This window comes from Lampris incognitus, chromosome 5 (assembly GCF_029633865.1).
Source record: "Lampris incognitus isolate fLamInc1 chromosome 5, fLamInc1.hap2, whole genome shotgun sequence".
Lineage (NCBI taxonomy): Eukaryota > Metazoa > Chordata > Actinopteri > Lampriformes > Lampridae > Lampris > Lampris incognitus.
The window spans coordinates 27,724,609-27,742,162 of NC_079215.1; the positions used below are offsets into that span (position 1 = coordinate 27,724,609).

The 17,554-nt window shown below is 44.7% G+C and overlaps 2 protein-coding genes across 3 annotated transcripts in view; both read right to left on the reverse strand.

Moving 5' to 3' along the window:
* mettl26 (methyltransferase like 26) lies at nucleotides 1-2,597 on the reverse strand. Of its 2 annotated transcripts, XM_056279782.1 has the most exons (6): nucleotides 2,264-2,595; nucleotides 1,408-1,570; nucleotides 1,272-1,331; nucleotides 1,034-1,101; nucleotides 473-551; nucleotides 1-285 (listed from the first exon to the last, which is right to left on the reverse strand). In XM_056279782.1, exons 1-6 carry the CDS (start codon nucleotides 2,455-2,457, stop codon nucleotides 229-231), a joined length of 621 nt encoding a protein of 206 aa, XP_056135757.1. In that variant the 5' UTR covers nucleotides 2,458-2,595; the 3' UTR covers nucleotides 1-228. The 2 variants fall into 2 exon arrangements, with proteins under 2 accessions (XP_056135757.1, XP_056135758.1); XM_056279783.1 differs by lacking the exon at nucleotides 1,272-1,331 and having other exon boundaries at nucleotides 2,264-2,597.
* ccdc88aa (coiled-coil domain containing 88Aa) overlaps nucleotides 2,534-17,554 on the reverse strand; it is a 25,542-nt gene continuing 10,521 nt past the window's right edge. Inside the window, exons 12-30 of the mRNA XM_056280458.1 lie at nucleotides 17,300-17,444; nucleotides 16,220-16,861; nucleotides 15,853-16,058; nucleotides 14,973-15,167; nucleotides 14,624-14,751; nucleotides 14,240-14,381; nucleotides 13,196-13,366; nucleotides 12,675-12,836; nucleotides 11,791-12,068; nucleotides 11,220-11,363; nucleotides 9,865-10,051; nucleotides 9,342-9,487; nucleotides 8,086-8,178; nucleotides 7,699-7,931; nucleotides 6,429-6,509; nucleotides 5,555-5,779; nucleotides 5,286-5,351; nucleotides 3,735-4,727; nucleotides 2,534-2,643 (exon numbers count right to left, since the gene is read on the reverse strand). Coding sequence (XP_056136433.1) covers nucleotides 2,534-2,643; nucleotides 3,735-4,727; nucleotides 5,286-5,351; nucleotides 5,555-5,779; nucleotides 6,429-6,509; nucleotides 7,699-7,931; nucleotides 8,086-8,178; nucleotides 9,342-9,487; nucleotides 9,865-10,051; nucleotides 11,220-11,363; nucleotides 11,791-12,068; nucleotides 12,675-12,836; nucleotides 13,196-13,366; nucleotides 14,240-14,381; nucleotides 14,624-14,751; nucleotides 14,973-15,167; nucleotides 15,853-16,058; nucleotides 16,220-16,861; nucleotides 17,300-17,444 — 4,347 coding nt within the window. The remainder of the gene's footprint in view (nucleotides 2,644-3,734; nucleotides 4,728-5,285; nucleotides 5,352-5,554; nucleotides 5,780-6,428; nucleotides 6,510-7,698; nucleotides 7,932-8,085; nucleotides 8,179-9,341; nucleotides 9,488-9,864; nucleotides 10,052-11,219; nucleotides 11,364-11,790; nucleotides 12,069-12,674; nucleotides 12,837-13,195; nucleotides 13,367-14,239; nucleotides 14,382-14,623; nucleotides 14,752-14,972; nucleotides 15,168-15,852; nucleotides 16,059-16,219; nucleotides 16,862-17,299; nucleotides 17,445-17,554) is intronic.

Here is a 17,554-nt window from a genome sequence, read left to right on the forward strand (position 1 = left end):
GCAATATAGTGTATTTCAGATTAAGCAAATACAAGTTAATGATAAAATGATTTGATGGCAGAGAGTCGTGTGAATACAAGGGAATATAAATTTGTAGACATGGAATATTTTTGCAACGTTTATGATTGCAAGGATTTAATTGAAGTGCTGTGGCCGTTTTTGTTCGGTGATGTTATGAGATGACCGCTCAATGTTGTTGGAACAGGCTCCCCATGTCAGCATGATACTTCACACCAAACTCTCCTTCCTGAACAACAGACACTTGTTGTTAGCCGGCATGTCCACCTAAAAAAACAAAAAGACAGAAAAACCAAAATATTAATCACGGAAGTGACCAAATTACAAGTTTGTTACAAGGTGTCACAGTGTTAAGCTAGTAGTCCCGTGATTACATTTCTCCACATCTCTGCACAACTATTTAAATAACAAAGTTGGTAAATGTGTTGGGAGTCTGCCATGGCTGACTACTTACCACTTTCTCAAGGAATAAGCCACTTTTCTGTGCCAAAGAACTGAGGAGGGAAATATCTCTGAGGCCCCACTCTGGGTTCCTGTAAGGCGAAAAGCTCAGATTAAAAGAAGTTTCCATGCACTTACATACAGTATTGTATCTGTACCTTATTATGTGGCGGACCAAAGGCAAAGTAACCTCTCTGTGTGGAAGCTGAACCCTGGGGTGGATTTTCCAATAAAGACCAGTGCTGTCTGCAGTATGTCACTCTATTACATTAAAGAACCAAGCAGCCATTTCTAGGAGAGCAATAGGATCTTTTAACAAATTGTACTTGTTTAGGAAAAAAAAAAAAGACTGTCCGATAAACTCTTTGAATTATGACACCCCCCCATTATTGTATATATTTTGAATTTTGATGGGGTTCCTTCAAAATACAAGATGCATGAGTATCCAAAGGTAGAGGGATTGTAATTTATTGCATCGACCCATTTTCACTGTGGGCGTGAAGCCATTTGAGCCTGTAACTGTGACTGAAGGCTGCATAAATAACCTTGACTCATACAACAAAAGCTACTGTACCTCTGTCGTAGACTGATATCAAAGTCAACGTTGCTTTGTGGGGTAATGCACCCATCCACGGAATATGGCTGTCGATAGAATTAAAACACTTTGTTAGCATAGATCCGTAATAAAATAAATATTACACGTGAACGCAAAACACTACTTTAAGTTTTGGACATAATTTTCCTGCTTAAGTTCAGCAACAGAACGTCAGGAATTTGGTATAGGCATGCATACGACAATTTATTTGACTTACTCCATATGTAAACAGAATTCCCTGCGGTTTCAGGACTGTCCCTGCCCCTTTGAATAAACCCTAGGGTGGAAAAAATGGGGATGTAATCTGAAGGCCTCTATGAATAGTAGGGAACTTTTTCTGTCTTTGTTCCTACCTGTGTGCAAGCCATTGGAGAAATATGGATCATATTAATGTTGATTATTAGATCTAGGCTTTCCGGCTGGATCCCTTTCCACATCTCACAAGGCAGAGAGACATCCAGGTGAATGGCAGGCTTCACGTTGAACAGGCCACATTTGATTCTGTATGATTCTATACTGAGAACGAGAAAAGAGATAATTCTCAATGCACCCCCCCAAACACTATATATATATATATATATATATATATATATATATATATATACACACACACACACAGATCGTTGTAAATTAAGGCTACCCACCAGGATTGTGGATTATGAGTCACAATTATACATAGTTTACCAAGTCATCTTCCTTGTAACGTGATTATTCCTTAACTTGTAGTTGAATTGGATATTTCACATGGCTACTGTTGGCTACTGGGGCGACCATGTAGCTTGGTCCAGTTATTTCCCGGGTGCTGAGTCCATGCAGAGTGGGTATTGGTTAAAGTGGTTCTCAACCCAGTCCTGAGAGACCCGTCGTACTGCTGGTTTTCTGTCCCACCAGGTAGGTAGTTAATCACATTCACCTGCTTTATCAGGTTATTCCAGCCATCTAATCACAGCAGGTGATAGCAGCGTAATCGACTACCCGGTGGAACTGAGAACTAACAGAACAGAGGGTCCCTAAGGACTGGGTTGGGAACCACTCGGCATGAGTTCAGCTCTACTTGGTGTTTTGTCAAGTCACTAACAATAATGGTGGCAATTCAGCACATACTGAGTTGTGCGCTCATCGACACCAGAATGCTACGGCCGTTTACCCGGACGACCTAGACAGGAATAGTCAACGTGGACGCATAAAATGTTTTTTTTTCCATTTTACCTCATCAGCGAAAGGCGGTCGTATTCCGACGGCTGCCAAGTTATATTCCGGAAGAATTGAGAGAAATGTGTAACATGCTGACCGGTGCCCGACGAGATCTCTAAAGCTTGCAGGGGTCTCTCGCGGTTCACACAGTCACGCAGCACAGATAAAATGGGCTCCTTGTTCCTCTCTGCGGCAGCGGCACTCAGCATCTTGCCGTAACCGCTCGCCGCGATGAACCCCCAGGTAAAGGGCTGGATTCGAATAGCGACAACGGACAGTTTTCTCCTAATGCTGCTGTGGCTGCGGAGGTGGGATGCGATAACTAGTGACTCGGAAACCACGTGACGACCGACGAGGTCTGCCGAGTCTCGGTGAGCGGCGTTTGCGTATCAGCACTTCGGAACACCGTGCGACAGCGCATACAGAAACAGTCAGTTTTACCGCGGCTGCTGTCGCTACAGTTACGGTGGTTAGGTTAAAGGTTAGGGGCAAGGTAGGCACGTTAACATAAAACGGCTCCGCGAGACAGCTTTAATCACGTGGTTTTTGATAGAATGTCTACGGAGTTTGCTTCGCGTTGCGTCACATGATACGTTTGAGCGTCAGTGAGAATGTTCGCCCGCCATGACGCCTCAACAACGCATTTACGTCTAATAAAGATGCTCTTTAATCAAGGGAAATGACACTCGGGTAAACACTGTATTTTACATAATTTACACTGTATACCAAAACATTGGCTACCAATACATGCATCTGGACGTCATAGAGAATTATCAGGCCTCAAGACAAGACAAATGGGGGAGGGGGATCAGACCACTGACAATGTTTTGGCGAACATAAACATACATGGCAAAGGATTGTCAATATGCTTAATTCACTAACTTTAACCGCAAAAACAAAACGTACAAAAATTTAACATTACAAAATATAACGAACAGCTTATATCTATATTTTTTTCATTTATATTATGTGGAACTTGTGCAAAAATGAGAGTAGAAAATGATACTGTGGAAAATTCAGGCATTTAGATAGTTATATTGGTACCAAGACCTAGCATTGTTACACTTAAATTAACTGCAGCAGCAAAGGGGAAAATAGGACAGCGAGGAAAAACAAAATTATCTTAACTATTCATTATTCAAGTGCACATTTTAAGTACGACTGTACAATCGGAGCATCAATAGCAAAAATATATAAATTATTAGTTAAAGTAAGTTAAATTGAGTTTGTGTGCTTCTTTTGGTGTGATTGAACAGGCATTGCAATAACCTGTATTATTTGTATTACAGAAGATAATATCATGATAACTGCGATCATGCAATTATGAACTACTTTTGTCCTTGTTCACAAGAGCAGTCCCTTCCTGATCCACTTCACAGTAGTTCCCATCAATTTGAGTCCACTCAGTTGTTTCCCTGTCAAGCAGTGTTTGTGCTGTGCTATCATTGATTTTCAGTTTTACAGATAGACAAGTGATGTTCTGCACCAGACCTGGATTCAGACAAAGGAATATTCTTCTCGCTTTCATCATGACTGGTTGTTACGGAGAGCGTAGAATGACCAACGGTAGTGCTAGAGAAGACTGAGTTGAAAGTGAGAGGGGAGTTGAAAACCATTTCCTGGATAGGGGATTTAGGGCGGTCTGTAGCACTAGCCACCGCTGGGTCTCTGGGTGGCTTGGTTGGTGGAATGGGATCAGGCTCAGATTCTTTGGTGTCTGGATTGGGTTGCTGATTCTGACTGGCTGATTTCTGTGGCTCACGATCATTGATCTCTTTTGAAACCTGAGCCAGTAGTGGCTCATTCTTAGTTGCCACCCTGCAGCCATTGTTGACACTTGAGCGTCGGGAGGAGCCCTCCGCTGTGGAAATGACACTGCTGGCTCTAGGAAGAGTTGTTGGTGACCTGAACCCCCTCAGGCGTCCCTCTTTCCCAACAGGTGTGGAGAAACAATTGAGGCAGCCAGATGCAGAGGACGACTTACCCTGGACATAGAGCACTGTGAACGGGGAACAAGCTGATGAATGGTGGGTTTCAGCTTTGCTCGAGCCTGATGTTGAATTCACTCCATCGCTTCCCTGGGCCAGTTTAAGTGTCCTGCCTGCTTCTGACGAGTAGCAAGAGGCTTTGCCGTTGGACCCCCTCCTAATGCTCTTTGTGCCCCTAGTGGGCCAGAGGTCCCGGGCAGCTGCTGTAGCTTTCTGTTTGGGTGTTGATGGCGCCTCTAAATTCAGAGCATTTGTGATGGGGATGATGGAGCCCTTGGTGGAGGCTTTCTCCTTGTTTGGAGTGGTGGAGGGCTGCTGATGTGTGTGTAGTGGGGTTGAGGTATCACAGGGAGGCTGGTAAGAGGAAGAGGAACACCGCGATGGGGGCTGTTGGACAGGGCTACTGCCGTTGGACCAGGGTTCATTCTCCAGGCTCAAGCTAAACTCACCGCTGCTTTCGCTGTGGGCGCGACTCTGAATTCCATTCGACCCTGCAAAAAATGAACGTTAGGATGAGCTGGGTGATAACTGATCGATGTTTTGAAATATCTGCTCTTTTTCCAACATTCCTCCCTCGTTTGGGCTGTTTTAAATATTATATGAAAAAAATGCAATACAAAGTATCTCTTGCTCTGTATCTCACAGAATTACCCAACCCCTTCTACACTCATACTCATATTTTTACTTTTTACACTTTTTGCATTTAGTTTTTGATATCTAACCTTACACTAACTCTTTCTTAATTTACACACCTCGTATCTTTCTGGTATACATGTGCATGTAATGTGGATCTTTCTTGGAAAGGTAAAATCTGACGTGGCGTGAGCTATGACACTGGTTCGCTTTCCTCTCAACGCTGTTCTCTTAAGTACCAGCAGGAGGTAGCAGAGTCCTGCTCACAATACAGTTTATGGCCTCTGTGGTCAGCATAGAGATTAAAATGAATCAAGGCCATGCTTGCGATTTGATGGATTTACTCATAAATCCTGAGATGGTTATACATCTGTATGCATGCTGAATCCTCTAAATAAGTGCCCAGAAGGCTTTACCGTGATTTTGGGGCTCATCATTGTCTTCAAAACCAGATGGCACGGCGCTGTCATTGGAATCCTTGTCTGTAGGACATAATACAGTATAAATGATTGACAGCGTTGTCAGCCATATCGTGTCATTCTTTACGACACTTACTAATTTCAACATTAAAAGCAAAATAAAGCACAGAGAGCATTGTGTCTGCTGTACTCTGCTCTATACCACTAGTCGGAGATTACCAATGAAGATGGCATCATATGAAACAGTGAAATGTAAATGACTCTACCTGTCACCCATTGCTCAGAGGCTTCTGGGACTGTGTCTGTGATCTCAGTGGATGAGGTGGCACGGTCATGGCTGGATGACGGAGAGGTGTGGCAGAGAATGGACAAAATAGGGGAGGTAACAGGTAAAGCCAATGTGTCCACCTCTAACCCTTCCAGGTGGTCCGAGCTTCCTACCCATTGGTCCTCTTCGGGTGGGGCTGAGGGGTATGTCATGTCAGTCAGCGCTGGGATGAATGGATGGATGAAAAGATGAACAAAGGAATGGAAGAAGAGGTGGATGGGGGTGGTGGAGAGATGAACTACTCACAGATATAATATGGCTTTAAATTAGCGGAGTTGACAACATGGAGGTGGAGAGTGAGTGTTCCCTCCATTGATCATATAGCAAAGATGGACAATAGTTTTTTTTTCATACAATTAGAGGTTTTCTCCTTATTTTGGCTACAGCTGCCCCCTTGTAAAAGCAGAGCACATGCAGCACCCGTGTCTGTCCTCCTGCAATGCAGTATTTCTTTAACCTCACATGTTCTAAAAAAAGAAATGTCAGAAATATGTTAAGCACCAGAAACTGACTTTTAAGTTGTGGATGTGGGTATGCACATTTAGTGTGGGCATATATAATCTAGTAAAACATGGCAGGTGTGGGCACATGAGAATATTTCCTCAGTCATTTTACAAAAGTGGTAGAGTGTCCTCACAGTCAATGATCAATTCTAGGGCTACTTTTGCATTATGGCCATGGTAGACAATGGCACAAGAATAAATCGAAATAAAAAAATAGGTACTGCTCGTTAGTATTGATGAGTTAGGAGTAACAGAAAAAAAAGGCTATAGCCTTTATGAGGTCAGATTCTGGACCACAGTGTTTCTTACACATGGAACGGCGGAAGAGCGATTTGACTCTGTCTTTGTCCTTCAGTCTGTTCCTCATACGGGGAAAGATTTTCACTGCAGCTATTTCATGGCAAATGTAACATCACAGGAGAGACAAAGAGATGCGAGGAGGGGAGGAGAGGGGACAGACGGAAGCGGAGAAAGGGAAGGAAGCAGGGAAAGAGAGGGGAACAGAGAGGTGGGAAGGAATCAAATAAGAGGAAGAGAGAGGAGATAGGCAGAGAGCATGGAGGAAAAAGGAGAGGGTTGAAGAGAATACATTAACACAGACAAGACTGACATAGGGAAGACCAACTTGGGACTGTTGATGGAGGTTACCCCATGCATCACTGAGCCTTTCAAACACAGCACACACACCATATGCCCACTTTCTGAATGGTTGGCTGCTGAAAGGCAAACATGCCAGACACATATTTCTATGAACATTTTGCATGTTTGTTCTGCTGTAGGGGTTTCTTTTAATCTCTGAGGCGGAGGGGGTATTACTATTTTTTTGTGTGGCTTTTTTCCCATATTTTTCTCCCCAATTGGACTTGGCCAATTACCCTATTTTCCGAGCCATCCCGGTCCCTGCTCCACCCCCTCTGCTGATCCGGGGAGGGCTGCAGACTACCACATGTCTCCTCCGACACGTGGAGTTGCCAGCCGCTTCTTTTCACCTGACAGTAAGGAGTTTCGCCAAGGGGTTGTAGCGCATGGGAAGATCACGCTATTCCCCCCCAGTTCCCCCTCCCCCCCAAACAGGTGCCCCGACCAACCAGAGGAGGTGGTAGTGCAGCGACCAGGACCACATTCAGCTTCCCTCCCGCAGACATGGCCGATTGTGTCTGTAGGGATGCCTGATCAAACCGGAGGTAACGCAAGGATTCGAACTAGCAGTCCCCGTGTTGGTAGGCAACAGACTAGACCACTACGCTACCTGGATGCCCCACGGAGGGGGTATTTTAATTTAAAAAAAAGTTAGCCAACTATGTTACAGAGCCTTCAAGTGTTGACAAAATTGCTGCTTCTATAGGCTGGCCCCTATTCCCCCTGTCCAGTTGGTCTGGGCTGAGAAAGGACTTTGCAGAAACCCACTCCCTGAGATATGCTTGTCCTGCCTCTGTTCCTGGTGGTGTGGCCAGTAGGATATGGGGCCCGTCTGCTATGTCCTGATCTAAGGATAATAGGTTGGCATGGGGCTTGTGATGAACTAAAGAGCCGGTTTCTACATGGCAAACACTGCTGAGGTGGAACAAGTCGTACTCACTGCTGCTTCGCTGAGGGGAGATAGCATCGGGTGCCGTGGTGGAGGCCGAGCCCCCGGAGCCATCTGAGCCGATGAAGGAGCCATTGTCATGACAGGGGAGATGTGGTTCCTCAAGGACCTCGCAGGAGTCTCGGTGCGTGGGAGTCAGAGAGCGCGGAGTCCGTTCGATCACACGTTCACGGCTCCGGGATTTAATCAGCTTTTTCATTTTCAGCGCAATCCAGTTCGCACGCCTGGGACAAGTTAGGCAGGGAAGAGGTAAAGGGGGACCAAAAGAGACCAAGTGGTCAATGACACACAGGCCGATATGAGTGCCTGATCTGGAAACAGAGAAGTGGATGGAGAAAGAGAATGACAAAGAAGATGGGGAAATACAGAGAACCTTACCTGCGAGGAGGCGAGGGGTCATAAAACTTGTACTGGTCCATGATCTTCTCCTCCAGCTTTTCCTTCTGTCTCCTCAGCTCATTCAGTTTGTCACTGAGCACAAACAGAAAGACAGTGTGGGAGAGTCAATTTAAGCTTAATCTGGAGAGGTCTCTGGTACACAGGCACCGACCCCTTCCTGTGTGAATATATGTGCTTTAACATTGAATATATTTCATACGGTAGTGTCATAGATTAAGACTGAAAAATAGAAGAGCCCCCTTAATTGAGCCAAAGGCTGGAAGACGGCATAGGATTTTTTCCCCCCATAAATAAATGGCAATATGTTTGACCTAGGTGTGGATGTGTCGGCCCTGTGATGGCCTGGCAGCCTGGCCAGGGTGTCTCCCCACCTACCGCGCAATGACTAATGGGATAGGCTCCAGCATCCCACGACCCCGATTGGGATAAATGGCTTGGATAATGGCTGGATGGATGTTTGACCTTGTTCAACTATCTGAAGTCCAACGAAGAACGTTGCATTTGTCACTGCCATCAGGAAAGACGTAACGTGGTTCTTCTGGTCAAACAGCATACATATAAACATTCTTCTCCCCATTAAAACATGTGTTACAGTTAATGGGGAATTTATTTAATCAAGACTACCCATTGAAGTGGTACATACACAGGTAGCAAGGGAGTTGTAAATTAGTAAACTTTTTTTTCTTTTTTTTTAAGCTGGCCTATTTGTCAAGTCAGACAACATCAATAATCCATGCCAAGCCAGATCCCACAGCTGTTTTGGGTATGCTCAGTGAGCATCTGGGTATTTTGGGTGCCCTAAATAGACTGGTTATGATGCTTTGGTTTGTTTTTTTTTCTTTTTTGGTGCAATGATGCTCTCCGTCCACCTATTACAACAGTCACCGACTTGTGTCTCTGATGCTGTGTCTTGTGTGCACAAGCTGTGCTTCAGAAGTTACGAACATTGAGCATTATTACTTTCACTCAGATACTTCAGTAGAAATCATTACTCTTTCATTCTGTAATATTTGCTTGTATGATAGTATTTGTCATGTTGCCTTCTACATATTTGCTTGCCTCCACTTTAAAGCTGTTGATTAATTAGGATCACTAACTTTGTAACACTATCAGGCGTTAAACAGACCCTGCATCACCAGCAAATTAGCTGCACCACCCAACTATACAGGTAGTCTGTGCATCTATGCTTGCCTTTCACCAAGGCATTGTCACAAGCAGTGGTTTCGTTATCATACATGTACTGCCTCTGCTCAACGTGGAACAGATCCTTGCTCTCCATCGTCTGTTCCAACAAGGTGCGGTTTTGCAGCATCAGAGTCTGGATCTGACTGAGCAGATGGCGGTTCTCCTCCTCCAAGTTGCCTTTCAGTTGGCTCAGCAGCTAGGCAAAACACACACACACACACACACACACACACACACGAACTGAGAGTGTAGTTAAAACAGTTATTAAAAGACAAAAATGGGATAAACTGGCCAAATAAACAGAGAATGTTGGGCCAAGTTGTGCTATGATCACATCTTCATCGCTAAAACCCCTCCATTCCAAGGAAAAACTGGAAGAGAAGTTCATCCACCTATGTCCAAACTCTTCTATTTCTTGCTGTAGAACAGGAATAAATATGCAGCTTCGTTATCATAGATTTCTTTTAAATCAGCAACTTTATGTAAGTGCATTTCTTGAACTACATTATAGTGAAAAGGCTCCCCAATTAAAAAAAAAAAGCCACTGCAGCTGAGCCTGTTGCATGTGCCTACCTCACACTGGTTGGTGAGCTTGGTGGAGGTGATGTCCAGCTGCTGGTACTGCTCCTTGAGCTTGGAGAAATCGGCCTCCAACCGAGTGTGCTCCAGCCTGGCTGCATTCAGCTGGCTCTTCAGCTGCTTGTGATCCGCAGACAGCTCCTCATTGTCCTTCAGGAGCTGGCGGTGTGTCTGGTTCAACCTTAAGAGGAATTCATAATATACCACTGCAATGCACTTCTCACTGGTCCCCCTCCATGCAATCCAACTAATGCCAAGAGTCCAGAATGATGCCACAGGATTGGTTTTCAATGTGCCTTGAAATGCACATGTCACCCCTCTCTTTGTGTTCTTGAACTAGCTTTCTGTTGCTACTCTGGATGTAGTTCACAAACTTGTTGATGCTTTCCAGACAGTTTAAGAAACCCATATTTACATGTACACTCCTGCTTGCCCTCTTCATTCTCTCTCTGGTAGGCTACTAATTGTGCCAGCTCCAAAAGCAACAAGCTCTAGGTCCAAACTTGCCTTTCACATGGCTGCTAAATGGTGGAATGGACTTCAAGCTTCCACCAGAACCACTGACTTCCTTCAAGAAAGGTCTGATAACTTTCATTTTCCATGCCTACCTTCATCCTTAAATGGTCTCTAAGCAAGTCTCTTAAACTGGCTACTAGTGGCACCTTCCAGCAAATGCAAATCATGGTAACACTTTAGTATGGGGAACATAAAAAAACTTAATTACTAGTGAATTAGTAATGATCAAGATGTCACTTTAGTATGGGGATCATATTCTAAGTAACAAAAACTTAATGTACAGTAATTTAACACTATTAACACTTGTAGTTTTGTGTTTTGTTATGTAAGAACAGACCATATTCATTAAGTGTTAGTAAGAGAGAATAACTGTTCTTGTGGTACTACCACCTTATAAAGTCCATACTAAGCAAAGCATATTGAGATGGTACTACTAATAAGCAATAATTCTGAGGTTATAGAGGGAAAACTCATAGTTAATGGCTTACTGGTTGTATAATAAGGCCATGCAGAATAAGGCATTAATGAGTACGTAATAATGACCAATTAAGAGCCAATATGTTGCTAATTTGCATGCTAATAAGCACCTAATTAATGGTGACTACGTTCCCCATACTAAAGTGTTACCCAAATCACTTAATACTCTTAATGGTGCCAGCTTCCACTCTCATGTCTTTACTAAGACAAGTGTCACCGGTGTCTGATATTGTGCCCCTCTACTTCTTTACATCATATGTACCTGTGGCAACGATATGTCTGTTATACTGACATGTGACTTTCTCCATCAGCTTTATAATTCAAATCTCTTATCAAATTGTACTGTGTTCCCTAACCAGTCTTTCTCGTCACGGAGCCGGCGGCATTCAGCAGCGGTGGTCCTGTGGTCCTCCTTCTCCAAAGCCATCTTCTCCTGCTCTTCTTTCAGGGCTTTCTCCAGGTCTTCCAGCTTGGTTTGGTGCCGCAACACACTATTGTACCTTGCCACAAATATGCACACACACACAAAAATACATAGTGACTTCACACATGAACTGTAGAAACACACACTTGAATAAACCTAGCATGAGCAACAACTATAACAATGTAGTGACATGAATGAGAGAAAAATCCAGGAATGGAATAAAAACAAAATGTGATGTGCTGACGTGTGTCAAATAAAATGTCCAGTGGAGGTCAAGACCCTCCGTCTCTGGACTCAAATGTACGGTTTAGTCAGGCTGGCCAAGGAGAGAATCCGACCACAGCGTTTTCTCCTTCTCCCTGCTCTAAACCTCTCATGTGTCTCAATAAATAAAAAATATATATACCTGAGAATAGATTACACACTTGCAAGTAGTATCAATATATCTCAGGTGTCTGAGAAACTCTTCTATATTCAGTCTCATCACTTTTGCCTCTCCAAACCTGTCCTGCAGGGTTCGGTGCTCAAGCTCCAGGGTGCGGTGGACATTCTTTAAGCAGCCATGCTTGCCCATCAGGGACTCGTATTCCATTGCCTGGCGCTCGTCCAGTGCGGTCAGCCGCTCATGGTCACGCAACAGTTGCTCTTGGACGCCGCGCAGCTCATCACGCTCCCGCACGGCGCTGTCCCGTTCATTTTCTGTCCCAGACTGCTGGTGCTGCAGCTGGGCATTTTGGGCCAGGAGGGATGCACTCTGCGATTTCAGTGTGGAATTCTCCACCTGGGGTGGAGAGGGGTACAGGTGTTTAGGGGTAAATGTAGTGGAAGATTAAGAAAAAAACAACATAAGACATTTCTTTGTCTGTTCGATTGATAATTTGCAGCATTTATTCTAATAAATGTATTGTCTTGCAAAAGCATCCTTTGTGTCATTCTACTTTGATATTGACCTCTTAACATTTAGCGATGTGAATAACGAAAGCAAAGCAACCAAGACAAACAGATTTAAATAGCAAGTGAGCAGAAACACAGCACATCTTCCGACAGCTGATGTTTTTGAATGCTGCGATTGCTGGATAGTTTGCTGAGGACTGCGAATGCAAGTCACATTTTTTTGGGGGGGAGGGGTTTCAAACAACAAAAATAACCCAGCCTGTATGGCTGCTGTGTTTAAGAATGCAGGTATCTGAGGAGTGTATGGGTGGTGAGTCATTTACATCGTTTCCTTGAGTGTTATCAAGCAACCCCTACCGATAGTTTCACATCATATTATGCTTCAGGAAAGCCAAAATATTGCACATGGCACCTTAGACAGAATATGCACAAATGTGAGGTCATCATAGTGTACACTGTGTGTACTGGAGAAAAGGCTGCATTACAGCAGTACCTGCAGGTTAGCATTATGCTTTTGCAGGGCAGTGTTGTTCTCTTGCAGTGAGGCAGTTTGCCTCTGCAGGGCTAGAATCTGAGCCTGCTGGCTGTCAGACTGGCTCTCTAGCTGTCTCAACTGAGCTTGCACAGCCTGACGTTCAGCCTCCAATGTTGCATTCTGCAGAGAGGGAGGAAAAGAGAAGAGAAAAGAGGGAAATGAGAAGAAAGGAGATGAGAGAGCAGAAAATGAGAGAGGTAGATGAAGGGGAAAGGAGAGAGAGGTAAAATCAGTACACAGTGCAAAAGGTTCACACAGCTCATCACTACATTTCTAACATACTGGCTTTTAAGGTTGGTCAGATTATAGCAGAGCCCAAACACAAAGAGGAGCAGTGTTATTTTACTTTGCCTATGGCCACTGTCTGATAGTCTAGGGACATGAATTCAGCGTCTAAAATAGAAAGCTGCCATTTAAGGTAAGGATGGGTACAGCTCTATCACATTTGCATCGGCACAGTACAAAGATCCACAACTTACATTCCTCTCCACCTCGATGAGGCGGTCCTTGATCTTTAAAAGTTCCTTGGTGGCCTCTCGGCTCTCGTACTGCCAACTCCTCACATTGTCAGTCTCCTGAGAAGGAGCTGAGCCTGATACTGTTTTCTCCTCCTCTTTCCTTTGTTGCAGGGCTTCATAGTTCAGCTTTACCTGTGTGAGCATCAGGAGTCAAAGGTGAAAAAAAATCTGACTATTACCGTCCATGCATCAATTATGTCTATATGGTTATTTCATTCAGGGTTACAGGGAGTTTAAGCCTATTCCAGCATATTTTGGGCAAAAGCCAGTTTTCTTTCAGTGGAAAAGAAAAATACCAACAACTATGTGGAACTCTAACATCAACTTGTCCTACCAAAAATGAACTTTTTCCAAATACAACAGCATCAAGCTGATGCACATAAAACTGCAATCTAATTAACTTTACACAATAATGACACACTTAAATAAGTTTGTTTGAGAAATATGGCCCTGTGATAGCCTGGCGGCCTGTCCAGGGTGTCTCCCCGCCTGCCGCCCAATGACTGCTGGGATAGGCTCCAGCATCCCCACGACCCTGAGAGTAGGATACGCGGCTCAGATAATGGATGGATGGATGGATGGATGGATGGAGAAATAAACACAAATGGCTTCATTTCAATAAAAGATATCAATCCGTGGACAAAATCTCAACATTTCTGAGGAAATATTATAATATCTGTATTTTGCCTACATCTGCCAGCATTGTGCCTCTGCTAGTTGAAATCTGCCACACATGTGCTGTCCCGAATGTCCAAGTACTTTTGACCATAGACACATCACATCACACAAGCAAAAAGACTGATCAGAGAGACAGTCTGGTCCCAACCAACTGCTCCCCTTTACTTGTCTATGCTAGTAGCACAGGCTACCTCTACAAAATGTCCTATTTCTAAATATTTTTCAAAGATGAGAAAAGGATGTAGCACAGTTGATACTCTGGGATGATGTTACTCTTTAGAAGGAAACGTATAGGCATAGGAAAAAAAAATGGATTGTGTGACTCACTGTCTGGAGCTCATGGCGGAGCTGCTGGTTGAGATTGGAGGATTCAAGCAGTCGAGCCTCCAGGGCTGCCATCTTGTCCTCTTTGATCTGGAGAGACCTCTTTAAAGACATCTCCAGCTCCGACTCCAGCATCTTGAACCTGCTGCACAGAGAAAAGAAGGATTTTATATTCTGTTGGGTTATGGCTTTATGGCAGCCCTCAACTTCACAATTCATTCCACCTCGCAGTTTGCCTCACAAACCAGACTGGTCTTGGTCGATCTTAAAAAGGCAAAGCTCACTACCAATCTATTCCTACCCCAGAAAACAGTGCCTCATGTCTATGTTTTATTTTCATTATTTACCAGAGCCCTGTTGGGCTGTCTCAAGGCTGTATGTGAGTACCTGTTGTCTGCCTCCTGATCAGCCTGCTGTGTGTTGTCCTGGTTTAGGGCCCTCATCTCCAGCTCATAAGCAAGCCTCTCAAGCTCATTGTCTCTCTGTTGGGCCCTCAGCTTCTCATTCACCAGCTCCTACACAGGCAGTGAGTTGGATGAAAGCACTCTCTGTCACACTACTACTTGCCTTTGACTGGTTTCATATGATACGATTCCAGAAACAGAATCCAATGTCCATATTCCTTTTTTCTTGTTAGCTTTTGTGTTAAAGTAAAACACAGAACATACTCAGATGTTTGAATAGTTCAGGCTGACTCATCATATATTAAATAAAACTAAGCCCTCAGCAAACTCACCTCTCTGAGGGTAGCAATAGTCCTCTGATCGATATTAGCTTGCTTGACCAGCTCTCTGTTGTCCTTTTCCAGGCCTTTAACCCTTTCAGCTGTCTCCCTCAGACCCTCCACTTCCTTTCCTAGTGCACGTGTCTCCCTCTCCAGGCTTGTCACGCGCAAGCTGCTGTTGTCCAAAGTTGCCTCTTGGATCTCTGCCTGAGAAAGAGTAGAGTAAAGCAGCAGAAGTAATTTTATCCTAACACTTAAGGCATTTTAGTTAACAGGCATTTCTTTGGCTCTACTTGTTGGTTTCTGTCCTTTCAGGAAACTATAGTAATAAAAACACTCAACAGTTATACATGTTACGGCTTTGATAGTGTGATGAGCAGTGGTCTGAAAAAGTAATCAACAAGGGCAATGTCTGCCAGTTCGAGTCCCCGTGTTGCCTCCGGCTTGGTCGGGTGTCCCTGCAGACACAATTGGCCGTGTCTGTGGGTGGGAAGCCAGATGTGGGTGTGTGTCCTGGTCGCTGCACTAGCACCTCCTCTGGTCAGTTGGGGCGCCTGTTCGGGGGGGGGGGACTGGGGGAATAGCATGATCCTCCCACATGCTACGTCCCCCTGGCAAAGCTCCTCACTGTCAGGTGAAAAGCGGCTGGTGACTCCACATGTATCGGAGGAGGTATGTGGTAGTCTGCAGCCCTCCCCGGATCAGCAGAGGGGGTGGAGCAGCGACCGAGATGGCTTGGAAGAGTGGGGTAGTTGGCCGGATACAATTGGGGGGGAAAAAGGGGCAAAAAAACAAAAACAAAAACAAGGGCAATGCCATTTATCCTAAACGCTATCCAAATCTTGGGATCCAGAGCCTCCTGCTCTGCACCTCATCACCCCCCTCCACCGACCTGTTGTCGGAGTCGGCGATTCTCTTTCTCCAGGCGTCTCTTGTCTCTCTCCAGGGTCGAGCTCTCCTGCTCAAGGCTTTGCTTCTCTTTCTCCAGCTGCTCCAGGCGTCGTGAGGAGATGCGCAGCTCCTCCAGGACAGCCTGCAGACCCTGATTCTCAGCCTCCAGCTCCTGCACCTCGGCCTCTAGCCGCTGGAGTTTCCGGCCTGAACAGGTGGAAATAAGGGGGCAACAATAGCAAATTAATGAAAGACTGTTGGAGTCAGAGAGCAAATGAGGGGCTTAGTGATTATTTTACATGTTAGATCAATGAATTATCTATGGATTATTTATATTTAGTGTTTAAAAAAGATAAAATGAAACTTACTAGTGTTATCGAGGGAAGCCTGAAGGCGCTGATTCTCTGTGTCTAAGGCCCTGCACTTGGCTTCAAGTCGCTCTGTGTGCTTGGTACCATAGCAGGAGCGAGTTGGCAGACCTGTGAGGATGCTGTCACGATAGGGGCTGCCGCTCTTAGAACCAGGGGAATGATTACAAGATCCAATAACATGACGGGGACTATTTTGACCGTTTTCCAGTGCTTCAGAGATTAGCTCTTTCAAATTCTCCCCACTCTCTTTCTCTACTAGCTGTGCTTTCTCCTGAGGCTTTAGAACCTCTTTTAGGTGGGTCTTGCCCTCAACTTCCTCCGACGCCTCTGAAATTGGTTGCTGATGGTAGTTTGAGTCTCCATTAACCTTTTGCTGTGTTACTGGATAGGACAACCACACACCTGAACTGTCTTCCAGGTCTGAGTAAGAGGTTTGGCCATGTTGTTTTGCTGGTAATGTACAATTACTGGTATAACAGACCTCCCGGCCAAGAAGATTACGGTTATGTTGTGGGCTATGATTAATAGAGGCAGATCTAAGCTCCTCGATGGTCCTCTGGAGACTTTGGTTCTCTTTTTCTAACTTCAGAAGCCGGCTGTGAGTTCTCTCGCTTACCTCCTCACTCAGGGACTGCAGGCCTGGGTGGAAAAATATGTTTTGACAATGTACCATCCATTCAAAGCAGGTCAATCCACATGGTTGATAGACTGAGTCACTGAAAATATTCAATTAAATGTAGATAAGTGATATGACAAGGAGATTATCGCACCGCAAATGTTGAACAAGTAGAAAAACAACAGAATGCTCAGATTATATTTCAAGTGGATTAGTGAATTTAATAGATGGAGGTAGTAATCCATCCATCCATTTTCCATCCATCCAGATATCCATCTTTCCATCCATCCATCAAACTAGCCAGCAGCCACCGGTCATCCACACATCTATCATTCATTAATCCATCCTTCCCTACATGCAAAAGTACATACATACATTTATCACAGCCATCCATCCATTTACTCCAGCTACCCAGCAATTAGTCCATTCATCCATTCCTCCATCCCATCACAAGACCTTACCTTGGGAGTTTTCTGTGGTCTTGGAAAGCTGCTCCAACTCCCAGCCCAGGTGCTGGGACTCCTCCATGCTTCTCCTCTGGGCCAGACACAGAGCCAGGTTCTCCTCCTGTAGCTCCTCTATACGCCTGCGATCCCCCTCCTTGTCCTATAGAGGGGGCACAGAACTTCAGTATTTGTCAGGACATCCAATCCAAGCGTGATCTGATAGCCCTTGTCAAATGGCCTCATTACATTTGCCTGCACAGGCAGGGTTCA